At 39.4% G+C, this 21,764-nt stretch overlaps 1 protein-coding gene across 1 annotated transcript; it reads left to right on the forward strand.

Annotated features, from left to right (window-relative positions):
* The first annotated feature begins 477 nt into the window (after positions 1–477).
* LOC109041093 (uncharacterized) lies at positions 478–1,748 on the forward strand. Its single transcript, XM_019057263.2, has 2 exons — positions 478–719; positions 1,328–1,748. Exons 1-2 carry the CDS (start codon positions 657–659, stop codon positions 1,616–1,618), a joined length of 354 nt encoding a protein of 117 aa, XP_018912808.2. The 5' UTR covers positions 478–656; the 3' UTR covers positions 1,619–1,748.
* Positions 1,749–21,764: the final 20,016 nt, after the last annotated feature.

The following is a 21,764-nucleotide window of genomic DNA, read 5'->3' on the forward strand; positions in this document are numbered from 1 at the left end:
GTAGTACTTACTGATGATATGGATACATTTAAACAACATCGGTATATTGAAAATATGAGAGAATAGTTATGAACGTGTTGTACAAACCAACAAATGCTGTGTACATTAAAATATAACTCACCATGATCTAAATGCGCTCTGGGGGGGAGGGGGGCAATGAGTCAAGTATGATGGCAAAAAAGATCGAATCAGTAACCTTGTTGTTAAAATGAACCTAGATACAAACACACCAACATACAGAAAATACATAAGAGTTGTCAGACTTAAGGCCGGCATCGATGATAAAATTTGCCAAAAACAGATTTAAAGCCTTAAAAGACAAATGTAAGCTTTCCAATTTTAAATACGTTCATCTATTGTTCACGGTAGTCATTTGTTTCTCACACAGGGCAGGAGCTCAACTGTGTCATTGCAGTGTGTCAATAGAATCTCTAAAAGCTCTTGATAAGGAAACTAATCATGGGCGACGAGTCATCTATCCTATAAAGGGAGACTCAGTTGATTGTGCTCCTCACGCCAAGCAAGTAACTGATAAGTTGTATTCCATTAGATGCAGTGTTTTTAATATTATAAATATTCACATTCCTCCTTTTTTATATAGTTTTCACAATGATGACACTTGTGTGTATTTTCGTAGAGCTAGGATTTCCGTAAAAATGAGTTTACTAGTTTTCTTACATTTTTTTATTATTCTCGCCTGCATTCAAGATAAAGACCAGGTAAACACTGTTTTTTTACCTTATGTATTGAGGTTGTTTAAGATAAGTGGATAAATATTGATTATTCGTGGTTAAATTCAACCTAAATCGTTTCAAATGAAGTCTAATACTTTACAATTTGCATCGATGTTCACTATAAACTTGGACTAAATTCCATTGATAATACTATTATTTTATTATTTGAGCACAGCAACTATTATTTTTGTTACTTAGTAACTTCAAATTGTTTATGAACTACGTATATCTCAGTTTTTGATTAATCGTGATATTTTTAATTTTTACTTTAAACGTATTGTTAGGTTCGATTATAATTATTATGATTAAGATTTGATTTGTTTGACTGAGAACCATAATGCAAAAATAGGTCGTGCCTTGTTATTGAGAGTGGATATGTTTTTTACTGCGTTCCGAAAAAATTAACATTTATTGCACTGACATTTTTTAGAACATTTACAGAGCTAGCTAATCCATATGGAGTGATTTTCGTAGTCACCGCATACACTTGCCTCGATACTTTTTTAAAATTATTTATATATTTGGCACACTTTAAAAGCTTATCTCAGGGTTATAGGAGAGCGCCTAATACATACAATATGTATCTGTTCCAGGCAAGGGGCATGGGCGCTCCAGAAACCGATTACAAGGACTGGAATAAAATGAAAAACATCTTGAAAGCGATAGATGAATTTAATAAAGGAGGTTCAATTGACGATCTCTACGAGGACCTCGCTGGAGACTTCGCGGACAACTCAACGCATCATATACAGTCTCAACAGTCAACAACAGTCAACAATACAACAGTCTCAAGCGCAAAAATCCACACATATTCCGTAAGGACTGCTTTTGGCCTATTAGTAGGCCTCGTGTTTAACCAATTCGTTTACTCATATAGTTTTTAGTATATTGGATTTCGAAGTATATATGATTATCTCCAAAATGTTTGAATTTTCCGTTTTCCTATGAGGTCCGAAAAGTTTGATGATCAACATGAGTGTGAAAAATAAGGAAAATAAAATAATCAAAATTGAAGTCTTTGAATTATTATCCTCACATGTAAAAATTGCAATTTTTGTCATGATACAAAACATGGATCTACGTGTTTAATGCAGTCTGCTCCTAGATTCATGTTGGTACTACATGCTGGTAAGTAAAAAGCCTCCTTCCCATTTATGGATGAAGGATAGCAAGGTCGTGAAATGTTCGCATTGTTCGGCCATTCATTGTTATCCTTCATTCATTGGCTGGTGATTGAAAGGAAGTGGGTGACTGAAATTCGGAGGCGGGAACTCCAATTGAATAGCATGGGTTTGCACCACAATATTGAATGCCTTTGACAGCTGTTATATCAGATGGATGGCGATTGGCCGCATGTCAACTTATAATAATTTTCCAGAAGATCAGCTCAAGTGCTATTTGGTATTTTTAAAATAACATGTATCCAAACCGTCCGACTAGCGAGAGATTTTTCCTGCCTAATGTTTGTTTCAGTCCTCTATAAACATCTTTTTTTACCAATTGGGTATGCACTCGTTCTACTTGTCACTCTCAACAATATGACAAACTATGAGGGGATGCAGATACTATTTATTTACGCATGAGATAGTGATAGGCTTTTAAACAAATTATTGTTAATCAGAAAAATGAGAAAGCGTAACTTAATTCGAAAAGGAAGTTTCGCTCCCGCTGAAGTCGGTGTTTGCGGAGGGGGTGTCGGTATTTGGGAGGGGGGCGAGCTTGATTCCTACGTGGACGTAATTTTACTTAAAAGAACTGTTAGCATAGGGTTTACGTGCAACAAAGTTCTTTTTAGCATTCATTAATACAAATGAAGAGTGAAAAGTTCAAAACTTTGTGCCATTAGATTTTCTCGGATTGTGCAACGGCTTCTATATTTAAACGAGAATCTCGCGGCTCAAAAATAAACAAATGTTGCGATGAAGTTAAATCTAAAATTTAGAAAAATGTCCCGATAAAAATTCCATAAGGTAAACATGTAGGTTATTTTACAGTGTAGCGCATCATTTGCAACTTCAGCAACAACCGATGTCGTTTAGATGGTTTTGAGTTTCCACTTTTCGAGTGAAATAATGCGCCTGGAAAATTCTATTTCATCCTTCCAACATGCTAATTTCACACCCCCCCCCCCCCCTTCAAGAGTGCACTTGAGAGGCTGGCCAGGCCATTGTTGACGATTTTGGAACATTTCCAGTCTCTATTAATGACTTTATATTGGCCACCTTTCGAATAACTCCTTGCCCCGTAACCTTTCTCATTATTTTCTATTCTTTATACTCCATGCTTTTTCATGAAAATCTTTGATATTTTTAGGTGTTTCTAAATTTTTTCGGTGATGGAAATGGAATTTTCGGATATATCATTCAATTATCGATGCATTATTATTTTGTAATATCTGACATCACTCGTTTTCGTTATTTGAAGTCTTTTGCAGAATTTTCGTATGATGATGTCAATGCATGTTTGAAATTATATCGTATCATGTTATGTCATATTTGCTAATAATTACTGAAATTGCTACCAACGTGCTGCTCAATGAAATGCCATCAATTTGGCAACCTCGCGGAGGAATGAACATGCTAAAATTAGTTTTTGATGAACATTGATAAGAAGAGAGGGCTACTCAACCTGCATAATTAGATCAATGAGCTCATTGAGCGCAAGAGTCGAATATCTGCAAAAGATCTGAGTGGGAGAACGGAGATCTATACTACTGATGTTGCTATTCCCTTCACTCTACGGCCATAGATCCGGATTGAATCTTTACATACTTTTCAATACCTACCGGTTGCATGCTGTATTCACAGGTCGTGGGTGCCTAATAAATGGGCTCTATCTGCCCTTTGCAGGCTCGTGTGTGGTTACACTTCGTTCGGCGGAGATTAAAATGCAAGCTCCGGCATTAAAAAAGCATGCACTCGCATACACCTTCATACCTTTTACATAAACCTTTTATAAAGCCAAGTGTTTGTGATGCTTCTCTATCTAACACCAGTTTTCTTTCTCTGTGATGACGTTCTTTTGGGCCAATTGTTTGCTTGAGTATCTATCTTTTGGTAGGAAATAAAACGGAAAGATATTTAACAAGGCGAAATTTTCTGTGGTATTGAAACAATATCACAGAATTTTGTAAAACGTTGTATGAATCAAGGAAAAACGGTTTGAAGGTTTGAAATTTTTTATTGAATGACTGGTTACAGAAAATAATACAAGCTGATTTAACAAACCTCCCCCATTTTGAGACAAAACGACACTGGTGCTTTGTAAAATTTCAGCATTTTATAATTAAAAAAATAGCCGGTTTAGATCAGGATCGGTTGTGAGTCTTGTTCCTTTCTGACTTTCTTCAAAACTAATAAATATCTCATTGAAATTTAATGCGAATATTTTTCAATCATTAGAGAGATGTCACAGATAATTTCAAGGGAAGCTGTTGGTTGGTATTGTTTCTTTGAAAAAAAAAATCAAACGTGAGCGGAAATTAACAACCCCGCAAAACGTCGTATCCCGCATAAAAGAATGTAAGTACATTTCAACGTTGCAAAATTTTACTACGCAAATTCTATTTATAATAGGAAACTATCAAGCATACTTTACTGAGAATTATATTGATATTCCCTCTATGATCTCGTGTAAAAATTAGCAGAATTTGTTTTACAGAGAAATCACAGTTAGATTCCTATGAATTATTAATTTTTTTTTTGTTTTTGATAATTTTACCTTTGTTTTTCCCCCGATCACGTTGGTTGTAGATTTTAGATTTTGGCGATAACTATTTCGATCATCAGATCATCATCAGGCCACATAGTAAGCACTAATATTAAAACTTATTAAAAACATTCGTAGGTGCACCCGCCGCGATCGCGTCATCACAACGTCAACTACGTCATTACTAACGTCATTACGTCAAATAAAATGCATCCTGATAAAAAGAGATTCAACTTCACATTAATTTTTTAGTGAATTTGCAACCTTGAAATTGAGTTAAGTCCCTTGGACCAGGCAACGATGGATAGGAGTTCTCATTTTACGACTTCAATCATCAAAATGTTCCATGCAAAGTTGTTGGTACTACAACGTGCATACGACTACCCTGAAATATTCTAATCACCCATGAAAAAACGATTTGTGCCGTACTTGATAATCACCTTTCCAGCATCAACATCTCATAAGTGAAGCAGATTCGGAACTCGGTGAGAGTCCTTGAGGACAGGTTTGGAACGATCGGTTTCATCCGAAAAAGCGCCCATATCGTCTCGTCGCGCTCGGGTTAGGCCGTCAATTAATTAAGCCGCGCAACCTTGAAAGCGATCAGGTTTAATTTTAATTAGACTCCGGCATTAAGCGCCTTGCGTTGACAGTGAGAAGAAAAATATTGAGCCACTGGCGGCGCAGTGTGGGGTGCGGGTGTGAGGGCGGAAAGTAAGAGCGCCAGGAAGGCATAGATATTAATTTGAGTTGTCAGAGCCGCTCATAAACGACTCACTTGCACGTTAATTAGCACATTTGTATATGCCGCCGAAGTAGGCAGTGGTTCTTTTTTTCGAGAAAACTTACTTCCGATGAATGCCATGACTTCATTATGATGTCAGTGAGTAGAATATGTCACCTGTTTCAGTTTTCTCATCATGCGAGTTTAGAAAATCGATGGTTAAAGTATCAAACCACGTATCTCGATTATTTTCGGATTTGAGATAGCAGCATAAATGACCTAAACAGAGGCAAAGAGAGACCCTCTATTGGACTAGTTCTGCTGGACGGAACCAGAGACAGGCGGGCAAGAAGGGGTGTGCTCGTTCATTCACGGCCGTAAGAATGAATGGGAATGATGAAGCGCCAGTGACGTCAGCGGCGACGACGAGGTTGCCGGATTCTAACTCATGAGCCCTGTCGACAACGCTCTTGTCACATGTCCACGGCTCATGAGTTAGAATACATTCGGGGCTTATAGTTCGTTTAATTTAATGTAAAATCCCACTTTTCCATTTTCCCAAAGGCCACAAGGAATCACGCCCACTTTTACACTGCTTCTCATGCAGCTTACCACGAGTACAGAGCACACCCTTTCTTTCCCATACGTCTCTATAGTTCCGTTTGGCAGAAATACGTCCTATTGATGTCTTAGAATTAGTAAAATATTTTATTTTCGGGACTTCAACATTCGAATGTTAACCTACCTATTCGAATAGTCTTGCAGTCCGATTAATGTCATCTGGGGAATTAATCACGAAACAAAATTTTTCCGGACTCAAAATTCTAAGCTTGACTTTGTTAGAATGTGACTCGGATGGTCAGAAAAAATCAACGCAGAAAAACGCACAATATCGCCAATATGTAAATCAAGGCGAACACTCATTCAACGTTTAACAGTATCATTTGTTTCCATTTACATTCACCTTCGAACTTGAATCGCTGAATCACAAGTCAGTCCTTTATAATTAGACTCATCCAATAAGTATACTTTTCTCTCGGAGGATTATTTAAATGATGAACAAGATTCAAATCATGCTTCTTAATCACGTATCAAACCTCTCATCATCGTATTTTGGAATCACCGACCCCAAAAGTAAAATCCAACATTATCACGCCAGCCAAACATTTAGACAAAATGAATGTTGCATGACGCTGATGAAAATTAATTCAGCTCCTCCTTCCTATTTAGTTTTATTTTAGTTTTTTTAGTTTTTATTTACATTTAAAAGCTTAAGTTATCAAAAATAGTTATTGTTACAGGCTTCCAAACCTAGAAGATATTGCGTAAAGGCTCAGTAGGATCTGTGGCTCCGTATGTATATGGTTGTGGTCAGCTCCGTCGATTTACTTTCGACAGCATTGGTTCAACTACAGCTAATTTTGTTTCTGACGTATCTGATTATTATACTAGTGAATTTACGACTGAAAATTACCAATAATACTTATGACTTAAACGTTCAGCCGAAGCGTCATTAACTCATAAAAATTCACTCTGAATTATGAAACAGATTCCACCGGAATTTTCTCTTCTTATTTACTTTAACGTCTGTTCTTAACGCTGTTAGTAATCTTCGTCCATACGTTTATTATATAAATTAGTCGCTCTTAAAACATCAAATTTCCTTTTTTTGATGAAACCTGAGTTTCTCAAGAATGCCTTTATTCTGGGGTTCGTCAAATTATGGACATATTCGATTTTATGATGGACCGATTCATTTATTGTAGAGCATTTGCGCTTTTTGCGCCTCGTTGAGTGCAAGTTGAACCGAGTTTTACGATGCAATAAATAATTGACTGGGGGATTTTACCTTGTGTGAAAGGCATTACCCACAGGCGGATAATAAGAGCACTTCTCATTGAAGTTCACTCGCGTATCAGTGCTGTTCGGTGAGGAGCATACGTCCTTATTTAATTTAAAGCTGCCCCTCGTTCTCAGATTTCCCTCTGAAAGAGTTTTTATTGGCTGTTTCAGCCGGGAAGTAGCCATGAGCAAAACATCATTCATTAAGTAAGAAATCAATTATCTCGACTCAGCACAAGAGAAAATCATATCATCTTCGTATGCTAATTGAACTGAATTTCTTGATAGGAAAGGTTGTCTCTGGGAAGGAACCGCACAGAGTCCAGAAAACTGAGGGTTATGATTTTTTAGGCATTTGATTGATAATCTCACCGTAACTGAGCTGTTCGACAAAATCTAAACTGGAACTGTTAAGGAATGCGAATAGAGACATACAGCATTTCGGACAAAATTGAGTGAAAAGGACGTAATTCATTCCTTTTTTCTTTGCATAAAAATATGCGAAGAGGGTCGAAAATAAAACCTTTAACTGCATAAAAGGTTCATTAGGGGGATATAACGACGGTGTCTCTGTCCCCCCCCCCCCTTAATTTTTGTTTTGATCCTCATAATAGATCGTGTTCGATACATCGAACGGGTGAGATTGTATCGATATCGGTTGGTTCAATATGTAAACATAGCCTCAAAAGTCAATTTAGAAATCTAATGTACCTAACGGGTCATTTGTGATCGAATTTTTATTCTTTCGCGTATCAAATGGCAATGGAAAGTGAAATTGTTAGGAACTGTCTCATTTTCAGTTTTCCTATATTAAATCCTAAAATTTTTGTTTGAGGTTACGCTCTACTGTTTTGAGCAAAACGATACATCGAACCACTACCGACTACGATCTATTTACACGAATTTTTAAATTGTGTTCGCGTGTGTAAGTGTATTTCGCTGGAAAGTTTTGGAATGCGGCGCACGATTAGAAAGTTAAGTGCGATTTTAAGTTTTTGAGGAGTCAAACCAGAGCTCGCACTCATTGTCCGATCCGACCTGACCCCTGTCACCTAGATGGGAGGTTTTAATGGGTGAGGTTGAGAAGCGATTCCACTCTCTTAAAAACGCTCGATTTATTGCTTCCGGTCCATTTTGAGACTGTCAAAATTCTATTGACGCGTCTACGGATCAGGAGATTGATTCCTCGGCCTGATTGTATTCTAATCAGATTGGCAAAAGAATGATGGATCCCGGGTAGGTGTTGCATCCACCAACGTCACGAGTAAGATGGGGCTTTGTAATGATCCACTTGAATGCCCGGATTACTACCTCCGATACTCCTAAAGTTGCCACATAGCCTCAACCAGAATTTCCATGAAACCCCAGGCATCAAAAACGATATTTATTCCTTTAAAGAAATAGAAACCACACACACTCATATCGACGGTGAAACTACCAAACCACGTATCTCGTTTGCGGTGTTTAAAAATCTACGCTCACATTTTATTTTTTTGAAGTAGACCAAATCAATATCATTCCTTGAAATTTTCACGGAATTTTCTCCGCACAAAGAGGAAAAATCACAGAAATTTTCAAGACTGGATGTTAAGTAGTTTTTCATTTAAAAAATAAAGTATGACAGGAAGTCTGCGACGTCGCAAACCGAGATACGTGGTTTGGTAGTTTCACCGTCGATATGTATGTTTACAGAAGTTTTGAAGCATTGGCGAGATGCATGGATGAGAAGGAGATGGTTTTCAAAGTTTCTAATTTTTAATCTTTATTTTTATCCACTGAGGAAGGGGTCGGTTCTTATTTGTTTCTATATGGTTTTGATTTTACAGCTTTTATCCTAATTATTTTTGAGTAATTTGTACGAATACATATACTTTTTGCATATATTACGGGTTTGTTATGTATGTACATATTGGACTGCCCAAATTTTCATTTCAAACTACTCCAAAAACAACATAGAGAAAAAAAGGAGGTGTTTGCATCTTGGGCATCTTGGATTTTTTTGATGACGTAGGTTGGGACGAACGAGTTTTATCATCGATTTTCTTGAAAATGGTGTAGTGTATGGAAAAAAGTCGTTTGATACAAAGTGTTTGAAATTATATCATAAGTTAATTTAAGCAAAAAATCGGATGTTATGGTCCGTTTCCATACTTCGAATTCCGGATTTTACTGGCCAGGTTGTACCGACCAGACCGACCTACGTCACGGGGTAAACAATCCTCAAGATGGAAACACCTCTTTTTTTTCTCTATGCAAAAACATTACATTGCTTCTCTCCTGAACGAAATCTCTAACCAGCGTGGTTGCAAAATTAATTTACAAATAATTACAAGAAAATGTCTAGTTACTTCGCTCTCAAAGCTTCAGGGTATTTTCTCCGGGATACAGGTTATCAATTCCAACTCGAGGAATTCTGAGCTTGCTTGGCACCTGGGATTTAAAAATATATATGTTTCACTAACTGCGCGCTGCGTATTGCTTTAAGTACGTACAAGCCCAACGTAATCTATACCCCAGAAACGGAGTGGGTCATCAAAGGGAATAAAAATCGCAGCGTGATAAGGGCGTTACATATATATGGTTAGGAGTTACAATTAGGAGTCAGCATTTACCCTCATTAAAATTCATGGACACAATCAATAAATAAATGATATAACATGTGGTGTGTCAAAACCATGCGCGAAGCTTATGGCTCATTTGTTGGGGCATGTGAGTGTGCGGCTTATTGAATATTAATGTATCCGAACAGTCTCGTACACGCTGTTTCCCATAGACCTCCCTCTTCTCGTGGTGGTTGTCGCCTCTACCCGTCCATCTCCTCTCGCACCGTAACATGTTAGAATCCAACGTCTAATTTTTTACATGCGTCAGTGTATTACACTCAACGAATTCCAATGGGGTTTTCTACGCCTCTTCAGCCTTATCATACAGACGTTACTGCCTCCACAAGAAATAAGTCAGGAGGAAAAACATGAATACGCGCAATGACAATATAAATATGACTAAGGCGGTTTTTGTTTAAAAATACCTATCGTAGGCGGTTGGACAAGTGATGAAAAAAAAAACCATTAAAAACATCAATATCCCAGTGTGAAAAGGTACCTAATTCACAATTTTGGAAAAAAAACGAGTTAGTACCATTTTGGAAATCTCAAAATTGCGATTTACTTTGGAATCAATCGGGCCGACGCACAGTTTTTCCCTGATATCTTGGAATGGCTAAAATGGAGTTAGGTATCTTTTGACTGTAGGGCATGGATATAATTTTGGATTTATCAAGGTTTTAAATGGCCCTTTACAGTTGTCTGGGTTGCAAAAATGCAGAAAAAAACCCATGTTCATTAAATCATAAAGGTTGTCAATACTGTATAAAATAAAATTATCACACAATTATTGTTTCAGGGCTTTACTTTTGATGCTAAATGTTCTCAAAATTCTATTTCCCCCAAAAATTTTGCATCCACCTAACGAATATTCATACGGGTTTTCGTCCCTCCTTCAAAATTCGGTTTTGTGAACATGCCACCTTTCTGCATTAAGGGACCCATAAATTGCAGTATTTAATCTCGTGCCCTGTCTTGTGGTCTATTCCAGCCGCTCACCGAAGCTGCACTTGCATGCTTATAAATTCAACCGTCACCAGTGGCGTGGCGTGAAATACGATATATCGATTGTTATGCCATTTAAACCTATATAAAAGAATCGATTCTTGAGGTGTTCGCTGCGAACACCCTATTTATCGATCCTTTTCCATAGGTTTAAATGGCATAACAATCGATATATCGAAATTCACGCCACGCCACTGACCGTCACTGAAGAAAAAGTTCGGTCGTAAGTACCGAAGTTCGGTGTTCCATATCATCCCAACTAATTCGGTTTGTCAAACGGAATTTCGGTTTGTTAAACCGAACTTTCAGTTCGTGTAACCGAATTTGTGCGGTAGAGTGATCTGACACACACAATTCGGTCATATATTCCGAACGTTCGGTTACACGATCCGAAGTACAGTTTGACAAACCGAATAATCGGGATGATATGGAACACTGAACGTTCGGTTTACGAGACCGAATATTTGTTTCCAGTGATACTCTTTCAGCGCTTCAACTAGAAATGTGGCATTTCATGCGGATTTGTTGCGGTCTCCCTCATTGAAATTTCGGAATTGAGTGTGGGTGGGAGTGCGAATTGCTGATATCCTGCGTCTGAGTGGGAACTGAGCATATGCGAACGTATTTCTGCCAAACGGAACTATGTGCGTTAAGACATAAGCCCTGAGACCCACAAGGATGTATGCATAACAGGGCTCACGTCATAATGCACATAGTTCCGTTTGGCAGAAATCCGTCCATGCAAACAAGACGTCCAATCCCGATCACCCCACAACGAGCGCACCAGAGTAATCGATGTCGAAAACTTTCCAAAGACCAAAAATGGGTGATTTTTATAGCCCTCTAAATATAAGTACAACTCGGTAGATTACCTTTTCTCTATATGGACAAAGATACCCAACCTAACGACCGAGGAGCTCGTGCCCGTCGAAAAAGGTGTGATAAGGAGGAAGATGGTCGACAATTTTGTTAGACCGATGGAAGAATGGTGACATGGTGGGTTACCGCCTCGAGGATTTCGTGGATTTCTCGAAAATCTGACGTCTCTGATATTCCGCGCGGAATCTATTTTGAGTAAATTGTCCGCATCAATTTAGAATGGAGACAAAATACCGAGGCTAAGCACACACGAATCACGAGTGCAGAAATTCTTGAGCGAATCTATGAATGCAGTGAGATCGTGTGCTTCGGGTCTATAGACCTAGCTTCGCCTCAATTTATCGTGCTTTTGAGCCTCAAATTACCTTTGTTGCCAGTTTATGCGATCATGTGCGAATACTTGCATTCATTTAAACAGTTTAATGCCGAAATATGATGATTTCAATTGAGGGGTTTGGAGGATAAGGCGCGTTTTGTAATTCCGAGAAATACGTGTTCGACGCTTCAAAATATCATAGATCCTCATGACAGAAAGATAATTCAAACTGACTTTTTAATGCTTCAAAATTGGAATTTGGGAGCAAAATTTGCACAGAATATGCAAAGACTAATTTTACTTAAAATCATTAACATCTCAATTTTTCAAAAAATGCACCCCTGTGCCTTGTCCTCCAAGCCCCTCAATTTATTGCAAGACGTCTCATTACAACTCCTACAATTTTACGACATCTGACGTATCATCATGTTTCTTTACCGGAGAGTTTTCAACAAGTATGTTTACTTTATTTAATGTTACTCGTTTTTCATCCCATACAGGGTGTCCCACACCACCCGTACCAGGCCTTTTTCTTGGTTAGTTTAGGTCGCACGAAGTCAGGGACCGCGGGGTTGCATAGGGAATCGACCCCAAGGAATACGAATTGCATGGTCTCAGAGCTCCCCTGGCTTGCTTTCAAAAGCTTGGGGGAAAATTTGGATTCTTTGATGTCAGTTCACTAGCATACCATCCTTTTCCGCGAGATTTACGTCAGTTTTGCAATCAATGAGCTAATTGTGGAGGGTACACCGGCCCCCTTCAGGAGTAAACTTTTGGGCAATGAGTGAGTCAGTTTGAACTCCCAGGCGTTATTTAAAGTTTAAAGTTGCACTTTTTAATTTAGATGCAATCAATTTGCGATCCGGAAGGGAACCTCGAAAAATTGAAATTGTAGACCCCCCCTTGACTCCGTCCCCCGTTGACCCCTCCGTTGACCCCCCTCCCCCGGTTGATTCCCCCCAAGGGGAGCTAAAGGGGCTTCGGGGCCATGAAAATCAGATTCCTGGGAGTTGATTCCTTGGAGTACCATCTTTCGCCGGAGGATCTATGTTAGACGTCATCCCCTAAATTTTGAGTTGTTCTTACTGAAAAGTTGGTAGGATAGCATTTTCTGTTTGCTTAAAATGTCACTTAAAAGAAGAGAGAGAATTAGCGAGAAATGCCTCGAAACTGTTCTACCACGGTTGATTCTGTCATTGTTAATATTCTTCAGTTATTTGAAGAGTACGTCATTTAACAAGGCAATGAGTAATGAGCCTCATTTACACTGGCAACATCGTCTATTACCTCTTAATCAGGCAAACTCGTACCATTTACGATGGGCTCATTTTAATGTGCCGCTGTGTAGTATGTCTCACGGACGTTACACAGGATAAACGAGAAACTCCTCGATATCAACGCACATCTAAAACCACACACGTCCAGTCGTCTAACAATGAGCATGGAAGATACTGCACTGCATCGAATCGATCAGCTGCATGTTTGCGCCTACAACTCTGCGAGTGAACTTATCAATTTTTATTGCTTCATTATAAGGTCTCTATTTATTACCCCCGCTCCCCCAAGTTCAAAGTAGAACTGCGCCCGACTATAAAGTATGATATTATTTGTGCGCCTGAAACTTATGATGGCGAAATTAGTCGGGCCGAGCAGTTTGCCGTTTGCCATTCTGCCGTCCTGAGGAGGAACGCCATAAGAGCCTTCAGACGTTGCCGAATTTTCCTTGACAAACCACAAATTTCTGACAAAATTTGCGAATGTTTTTCATCCAATTTTTCCAAGGATTTTTTTTGCCATTAGATCTAAATTATCTGAAAAGTTTAAGAGAAAATATACATAACTCTCCACAAAAACAAACGGTATACCGGAGGAAATTTGGCAACGTTCGAATGTTCATACGACGTTTTTCTTCAGCACGGCAGCATTTGGCTGACATTTAACTCGAGCCATCCTCGTCCCTTTGGATTTCCTGCCCTTTCTACACGACCGGTTGGTCAACCGACGGTTTTGCAGAGGGCTTGGTCTGCGTTCGCATCTGCTTCAAATGGAAGTTCTTTCAACTAGCGCCTTCAATGATAGAGAGACAAAAAATTTCAATGCAATAGCTGGTTGGTTTACTGTCCTATTATAAATACGTAATTTGAGCTTTGTATAATTTAAAATCAGACACGCATTTACAGTCCTCAGAAATTATTTCATATTTTCTGCATAATGTGATGGTCACTAAAATGCTTTCTGTGTTACTTGGAACGAGTGACGAGTCCCACTCTGAGTTATAATCACGCTGATTTCGAGTCTCATAAGTGAAAACTTTGAGCGTAATAATTTTAAATTTAATTTACTATATTTTTGAAATGTTAGCGATTTCATAGTTTATTATTATATTTCATGGTGATTCATTATGCCCAGTATTACAGACTGCAAATATAATATTAATATTAGTTTCCTCGTTGTTAGTTATTTTATTTCTTGTTAACTGCGTTGTATTTTTTTGTATGTATGTAGGGTCTACCTACGTCCTTTGATTGCTTTGCAATTCAACTCCCAAAGCGCTTCACGCCTTAAACTTTATGCGTTATCTGATAACCTTATGATTTTATAATTTTTTTTCTTTTTTTCTTTATTTTTTTCTCGGTTCTCGGCCATCAACATGTTGGGCTCAGATTTTTGCTTCGATATATTTTAATTATTAATTTATTTTCCGACTGAAAATGTCTCAGTTTTGAGTCGAAACGTCTTGGGTTTTTAGTGTTGTATTGTAGCATTATTCCCCATTTTCCCCCTAATTTTTCTCCTGATTTTACAATATTGTGTATGTTTAGTGTTAGATAAAAGCAGCGTTCCGTGCAATATCACTGTAAATGCATTTCATCTTACTATGAAGTTCTACTTGTTTTCGCGTCGCGTTGAAGTAAATGACGTCACTATGGGACCCCTCATAATTGAGTCCCTACAAACGTTTCGCGACTTAGAGAGGACGGAGCCAGCAGAGGTGTAGCGTAGCGTATTGTTGAATCTCTAGGAATTTCCGTTTGGCACGTTTCCAGGTTGACCAGTCGACACCCGGTGCGAAAGCCAAATGGACGTATTTCTGCCAAACGGAACTATGTGCATTATAACGTGAGCCCTGTTATGCGTATATTCTTATGGGTCTCAGGGCCCATGTCTTAATGTATGTACTTTCGTTTGGCAGGGATACGTCTAAATGTGATCGGAGTGTGATCTCATTAATGCACTCAGTTTCTAACACCACAGAAATGACCCGATAGCGCGTGTGATAGCGAGACAAGGAATTGACGGAGTTGGACCGAGGCTGTCTCAAAAAGAATGCATTTTATTAAATACCAGCTACTCACAGACACATTCGCGTTTCTCTTTTTTTCACAGTGTTTAAATTAATTTGGACATTTATCAGAAACCTATTCTTGTGAAACGCACTCAAGAAATAAAGGAACATGCTGATTTTTAAGCACCTTTAAGCAAAGATCCTTCAAGCACAAAAAGACGAAAAAATGGTAATAATTTGAAACTAAAACACACATTCTACACACTGTTTGCCATATGTCATAAAAAGTACAGTGATGTCATTACACTCAGAGTCATGATGCCCAGATATGAACGAACAAAACCTCCGCAGTTTATTGAATTTAACATTTTGGAGGACATTTTATTTGTGAGAAATAAAGAAGGAATTTTACAATAAGCAGATCCCTTGTGATCCAAAAGAACTTGGTTCCTCTCCATTAAACTTTGCGTTGATCTTGAAATCATTGACAAAAAATGTGCACTTTTATTACGGGCAATACGTCCGAGCGTCTCAGGAAAATTAGATGCCTCTGTCATAGGTTGCCGCGCAACATGGTGAGTTTGGCGAGGTGCTAGTATATGAGTCTGTTTACCGGGCTTATCGAAACATTTCGACATTTGCCGAGGCGCAACAACCATAATAATTTGTGTTCTGGGTCGGGCCCCGTATACATATAGGGCACAGCAGTAGCATTACTGGAAAGCGTTTTCTCTATATTATTTATGGCAAGGTTCCAGCCGCGATAAGCCGTGACAGCGTGAAACGGCAGCTGACCCCAGACGTATTTTAAATATCGCGTTGGTTCCATCTCTATTAGCGCGTCTGCTAGCACAGTTTTTCCATTAAACGCATTCTTAAACGTTCCGCGGGATTCTATATACGCTCAAGATCAAGCGAATGACGAGTTAGCCTCTGAAATATAGACTTTGAGCAACACCGCGGTTTTCCATCTCGGCTACTATGAGACAGCACCTTAGTTGCGGCAAAAGTTTCGAGTGCTGAAATGAACTAGGTAGGAACTATAGGCTCAGTTCAGGGCCTACAATACTGCCGTGGTAAGGAAGAACGCCAAATAAGCCTTTAGTCGTTGCCATGTTTCCTCCGATAAAACCCGAATTCACTGGGAAAATTGCAAATATTATTTTCCAAAATGTTCAGACAAGTGTCAGCGGTAGCGCAAAGAAAACTCAGTGAGATTTCCGGAGGGCTCTGTTGAACAATTTCTCTTTAAAAAAATAAAATGACGGCGGAAATGTTTAAATGTCGCATGCCGCTCGCGATACTTAGACTGGAAGGTGACGAGTTATGCCTCCGACTTTGCGGGCAGATTATTGAAGTTGATATGCAAAGCTATAGACAAAGAAGGCAAAAGGGATACGGAAGGATCCTATTGGTGGAAGCGGGTAGTTGTAATAACGAAGGAGGTGAGTAGACTAACTAATGGCAACCCACGAGAGACCCTATAGTTAATCTATCATTCTCTTCCCTAGCATATAACAACTACCCATTCAAACCAATAGGATCACTCTATATTCCTTACGTCTTCTTTGACTGTAGCTTTGTCTATGAATTTCAATAATCAGCCGGCTGGTGTACCTACGGTGTTGTTGATGTCGCACGCTGCTGACGGTGACTGAAATGACCATCAAGAGCGGGCCCTGAATTGATCAGTTATCGGGCAACATTAATGAATCTAATGGGTCAATTATTTATCTACCTAATTAAACATACCATTATTCATTAAAGGCGGAGGTGATAGGCGATAGCCGATTGGGTTTCCAGCATTCATTAGAGTGCAGGTTTATCTGTCTCTATGGGTTTCACTTGGAGATTTGTTGCGACTGCGGCAGTGCGGCAGGGTTCCGCTAATCGGCCGTGCTAAAAGGAAGAACGTCGTATGAGCATTCGAGAGTTGCCAAATTTCTTTCAATAAAATGTTTATTATTAAGGGAGGTTATGAATATTTTTCCTTGAAATTTTCAGGAGCTTTAGATCAAAATACTGACGAAATTCGCTAAAAAAATCGGAAGAAAAATATTCATAATTTTAACAGGGAATTCGTGTTTTATCAAGTGAAATTTGGCAACGCCTGAAGGTTCATACGACGTTTGTCCATATCACGGCAGTAATGATCGACGTCGCCGTGGTCTTGGTCGTCGTCGGTGGTGGATGAATTCTTCAGCTCTCGGCGACGAAACTTCTGTTCCGCGGCGACGCACAGCTGTCAAGGGACTACATTATGCGCGCCCGGCAATTTACGTGCTAATAGCTACGGGTGTTGGGTTCCGACCCGCGGTGATAATCTACAACTCGCCGTCGCTGAATTTACCACTTTTGGTTCGGCTCAGCAGAGGCCTCTCGGTTGCATTTGGCAGGGGCCCTCGCTCCCGGCTCTCCGGCCCGGGAAAGCTGACACTCGCGATAAGTCGCACAGAGGATCGAGTCAATCAGAGAGGTCGGACATGTAATTTTTAACTAAAACTGCAAATTTTGACCTTTATTTTGCTACATTTTAAATTTTAAGGGGCGTTCCTGGAAGAAAATTCCTGAAAGAATCCAATAAAACCACTTATAAAACCTCCAAGTTTTGTACGAACGGAGTTATAAAGGTATTTAAAGTTTCCGAATTTTGTCCGACGTCTTTCATTGATTCGACCCACTGTGCGTCGCTCCAGTCCTCACAAAGTTGCGCCCGGATTCCCGACTCAATGGTCGTCCATTAGTTTCCTTCCCTCAACGTGTCCGCATAAACAGGTGTACTCTAATGGAATGTGGATCAATAGTGAAACTTAATAGCTTGCTTCGAAAAATGACCAACTCAGGAAGAAAAAAAACTGCGGGTAACGGAAAAAATTGATTTAGCCGAAAATATTTTGAAAATAGGAAATGTTTTTGATTCGTGGAACATAGAAATAAAATATGGCAAATAGAGGAAGATCAAAAGCGGATCCAGACACCTGGAGCAAGGAGAGGGGGGCCTTAAGAAGGGTCCGGGCACTCCCCTCAAAAAATTTGTGAATTTTCGAAGCATCCAGTATGCAGTTTGAGTCAACATTGTCATGAATAATTACCAAATGTAAGCGTCTTTCCTTCTTTCTTCCCTCTCTTTTTCTTCCTCCACTGGAAAAAAAACACATTGGATCTAGAGTCCAGACTCTTCAAAACATTGACAAGAAAAATCCTCTTGATTCAATCAGATTTTTGCTTAAATCAAAAGGAAATCCGCTCAAATTAAGAGGCTTGGTTCTTAATTTAAGCAAAAATCCGATTGAATCAAGAGTATCTTTTCTTGTCGATGTTTTTAAGAAAGAGTCTGGACTCTAGACCCAATGTGTTCTTTTATCCAGTGCTCTTGAAATTATGTCGGACACATTTCTCAACTTAGGACCACCTCATTCTCCCAAAACCGGTGGCATCCTCCCCTCCGAAAAAGTAGCAATGACCTCCCTGTTTAACTTTTGCCTCATCTTGCCCTGCTTTAGTTTTAGTGCGGGATTTCTAAAAGACATCCTCTCAGTTCAATCTTACCGAAAATGATGGTTACAAAGACCAATTCTGATTATTGTCGTTTCAACGTCTCCGTCAGCAGTTTTATTAGAGAAATTCCGAGTCCCGCGTTCGCACCTCTGCGAAGTGACATAGATCGCTATTAGATCTCGAGAATCCAGATCTACGACGACTAATTATTCACGCATATAAATAGAGGTATTTATGAATAAGCTCATTTGCCAAGAGTGGGCACCGATATGCAAAATGACGCACACATGAACACAGCGAAATCACATAGGATCCTGTCGGCCGCCTTTTATTACGTCCCGTATGAGATCGGGCTTTTTATTCATGCCGGCGTAGCCACTTGGTGTACTTCGCCGGGTGAACGTGCTTTTGCTAAATTAAACTTTACGCAAAGAAAGTAAATACAAAGACACTATGTGAATAGGGTTCACATGTAGCATAGCTCCTTTCGATTCAATTCATTTGCACATGGTGCGTTTCAGCACGAATACATCCCCGTGTAAGCCAATAGAGACTTATCGAGTACGAGTAACCTGATTGATAAGATTTGGATACATGGATCATTGATAAAATGTAACATTGGCCACATGGGCTCAATAGAACAGGTACACATGAAAAACAATGTTAAGCCAAAAATTGATTAAAATACCAATTTTTTGGTTAGTTTAATTGAGCTAGTTTTCCTGGGTTAGAATAGTATCTATCATTGATCAACATTTTAGGTATCCTCAGTAGTCTCTTCAGATTCTAGTTTATGGGAAGATCTAACTGAAGCATCATCAGGTGCTGCATTATTATATGATGCAGAATCGTCTCTCCCTTTTCAGGCATATGCATATTGGCAACGCTGATCTAGTAGCCGGCGGCTTTTACGTGGATCCACGCGTTAGTTTGTTTAATAAATTCATCATCAGACGGGTTTAGCACAATAGATTGGCTGGTTGGCGTCCGATACAGATTTATTTAAATACTCACAACCGGCCGTTTGCCGGTCTCCGTCAACGAGACAGTGGTTTGTACACAGTGTCGGACGTCTTTCATCTTCCGCATGAACAACGTATCTCCATTCAAACTCGAGACTCTAAAAATGGATCTATATGAAGAACAGGGCTGTTTATTTATGATGCAGTTACGTCTTTCAGTCGAAGGAGTGACGCTGTCGAGCCGGCGCGTGGCGGGGATAGAAAAAAGAAAAAGAAAAAAAGGAAGAAAAATACGATGCTGACATTTCGTTGCAGCATGATTGGCGAGTGGGTGTATGTGTTACTGATTCCTCGCCGATGCCGCGAGTCAAGGATCAGGATCCAGGATTCAGGATACGCGACAAACGGTGAGCGGGGAAGAGGGAGGCCGTGAGCCGACGACAGACGCGGCACCTTGAGTAATGACCAATGGTCATTTTTTTCGTTCCTGCCCAGTTAACGTAGGAAACTAGGTTTTTGGATTCCATGGAAGTCTGCTAAAAACGTAAAATTTACGCACCAAATGTAGTTTAACACTCAATCGAACAACCCATAAATGAGGGAGGGACATCATTTTGTAGTAATGGCGTTCAAATAACATTTACCGTACACACCGTACGAATAGCACCAAATGTATTCCAGGGAAAGTTATTTTGCTAAATACTAATTACGAACGAACTCAGGTGCTTTAAAAATGAAACAAATAAAGGGATGGATGAGAAATGAAAATGATAAACAAAAATTAGGCAAATGAAGGAATTAAAACCGTAAAGTAAGGGATCAATGAAGACAGTGAAAAAATTCAAAGTGAAATAGATACTGAAGTTTAAAATTAAAGGATTAAAAAAAGCAAAATTAAAAAATTACTAAATTTGAAATATTATCAATTCCATCATTTTCTCCCTTTTCAAGCAGGTGTTTTGTCTTTCATAAGGCAAAACTTAACCGAAGCTATAACATAACAGTGGTGTCGCGTACTTTGCGATAAATCGATTGATCTGCCATTTAAACCTACGGAAAAGGGTCGATAACAAGGTGTTCGCAACGGACACCTTAGTGACCGATTCTTTACCATAGCTTCAAATGGGGAAATATCGTTAGTCTGTCATTCACGCTTCGCCACTGCTCCTTAAGTACCTTACGTAATTCAGGGACGACCCTAAGGCGAATCTGAGTGTTGACTTTCCGAATATTGCTTTGACTTTCCAGGATCGAAGGCAATGTGCAATATCTAAAATATATTGTGTTTGCATGAACCATTATTAACTTAAAATATTGATCTAGAGGGATTTTAGTCCAAATTTGTCGTGTACCCGTAAAATACGGTTCTGATTGGCGCTGGCGATGCGGGGATGGCCGAAATTTTTATGAAGATTACCGTTCCTCAGATTGAACACATTCTGATGTCCTACATTCCACATACAGGCGAAAAAGTAATACAATTAGTGAATTTTTCTGGGGCTATGGTTAACTCATGCCAGATTCCTCTCATACATTCCCTCCCACCGTGTTGCATATTCTAGTTCATAATCAATCTTTGTAACCGGTGAAAATTTACACTTGCTGCTTGTTTGTGAGACCGCGAGAGCCGAAAATTCAGGATCCAATCAGAAATGGACTCCATATGTCTTAGCTCTTACCATAAAGGGACTCTAGCGGCGACTAATAAGCGCCGCGAAATCGGGCGCGATTCAACTGATGCGAAAGAAAACACGCGTTCGGATTGTAAGCGAATGAACAACGGCGCGGCGGCTGATTATCTGCAGCGATGATCGGTGGCGTACCGCGCACACAGCTGGGACACTCCGCCACGATAACCATCGGTGACAACGCTCCTGATAATGCGGAATCCCCGCCCTCCGGCCTCCGTACAGTGGGTGTCCCTCCTGTAAACCCCGGCCAAGAGGAGAAGACTGCGAAAAATTTAAGGGTGTAGTTATGCCGAAGGTTAAAAGGTAAATCAGGAATTTTGTCTGATGCCTGAGCAGGTGGCCAGATTCCAAAGATTTCCAACGGATTTTGCATAAGAACGTAAAAATTGAGAAAATTTGAATTTTTTTACAATGATTTTGGTAGTCAACACCAATGAAATACAACGAGAGACGCAAACGAGATTCGGACCACATTTTGCAATAAGGAACCACTGTTTCTGGCTTATTTTAGAAACA

The sequence above is a fragment of the Bemisia tabaci genome, chromosome 1 (assembly GCF_918797505.1).
Source record: "Bemisia tabaci chromosome 1, PGI_BMITA_v3".
NCBI lineage: Eukaryota > Metazoa > Arthropoda > Insecta > Hemiptera > Aleyrodidae > Bemisia > Bemisia tabaci.

Excerpts from the sequence above, each read along its gene's own strand:
- LOC109041093 (XM_019057263.2), top strand. The coding sequence starts at position 657 with ATGAGTTTACTAGTTTTCTTACATTTTTTTATTATTCTCGCCTGCATT. Across the intron at positions 720-1,327 it reads GCATTCAAGATAAAGACCAG|GCAAGGGGCATGGGCGCTCC; the intron begins GTAAACACTGTT and ends TATCTGTTCCAG.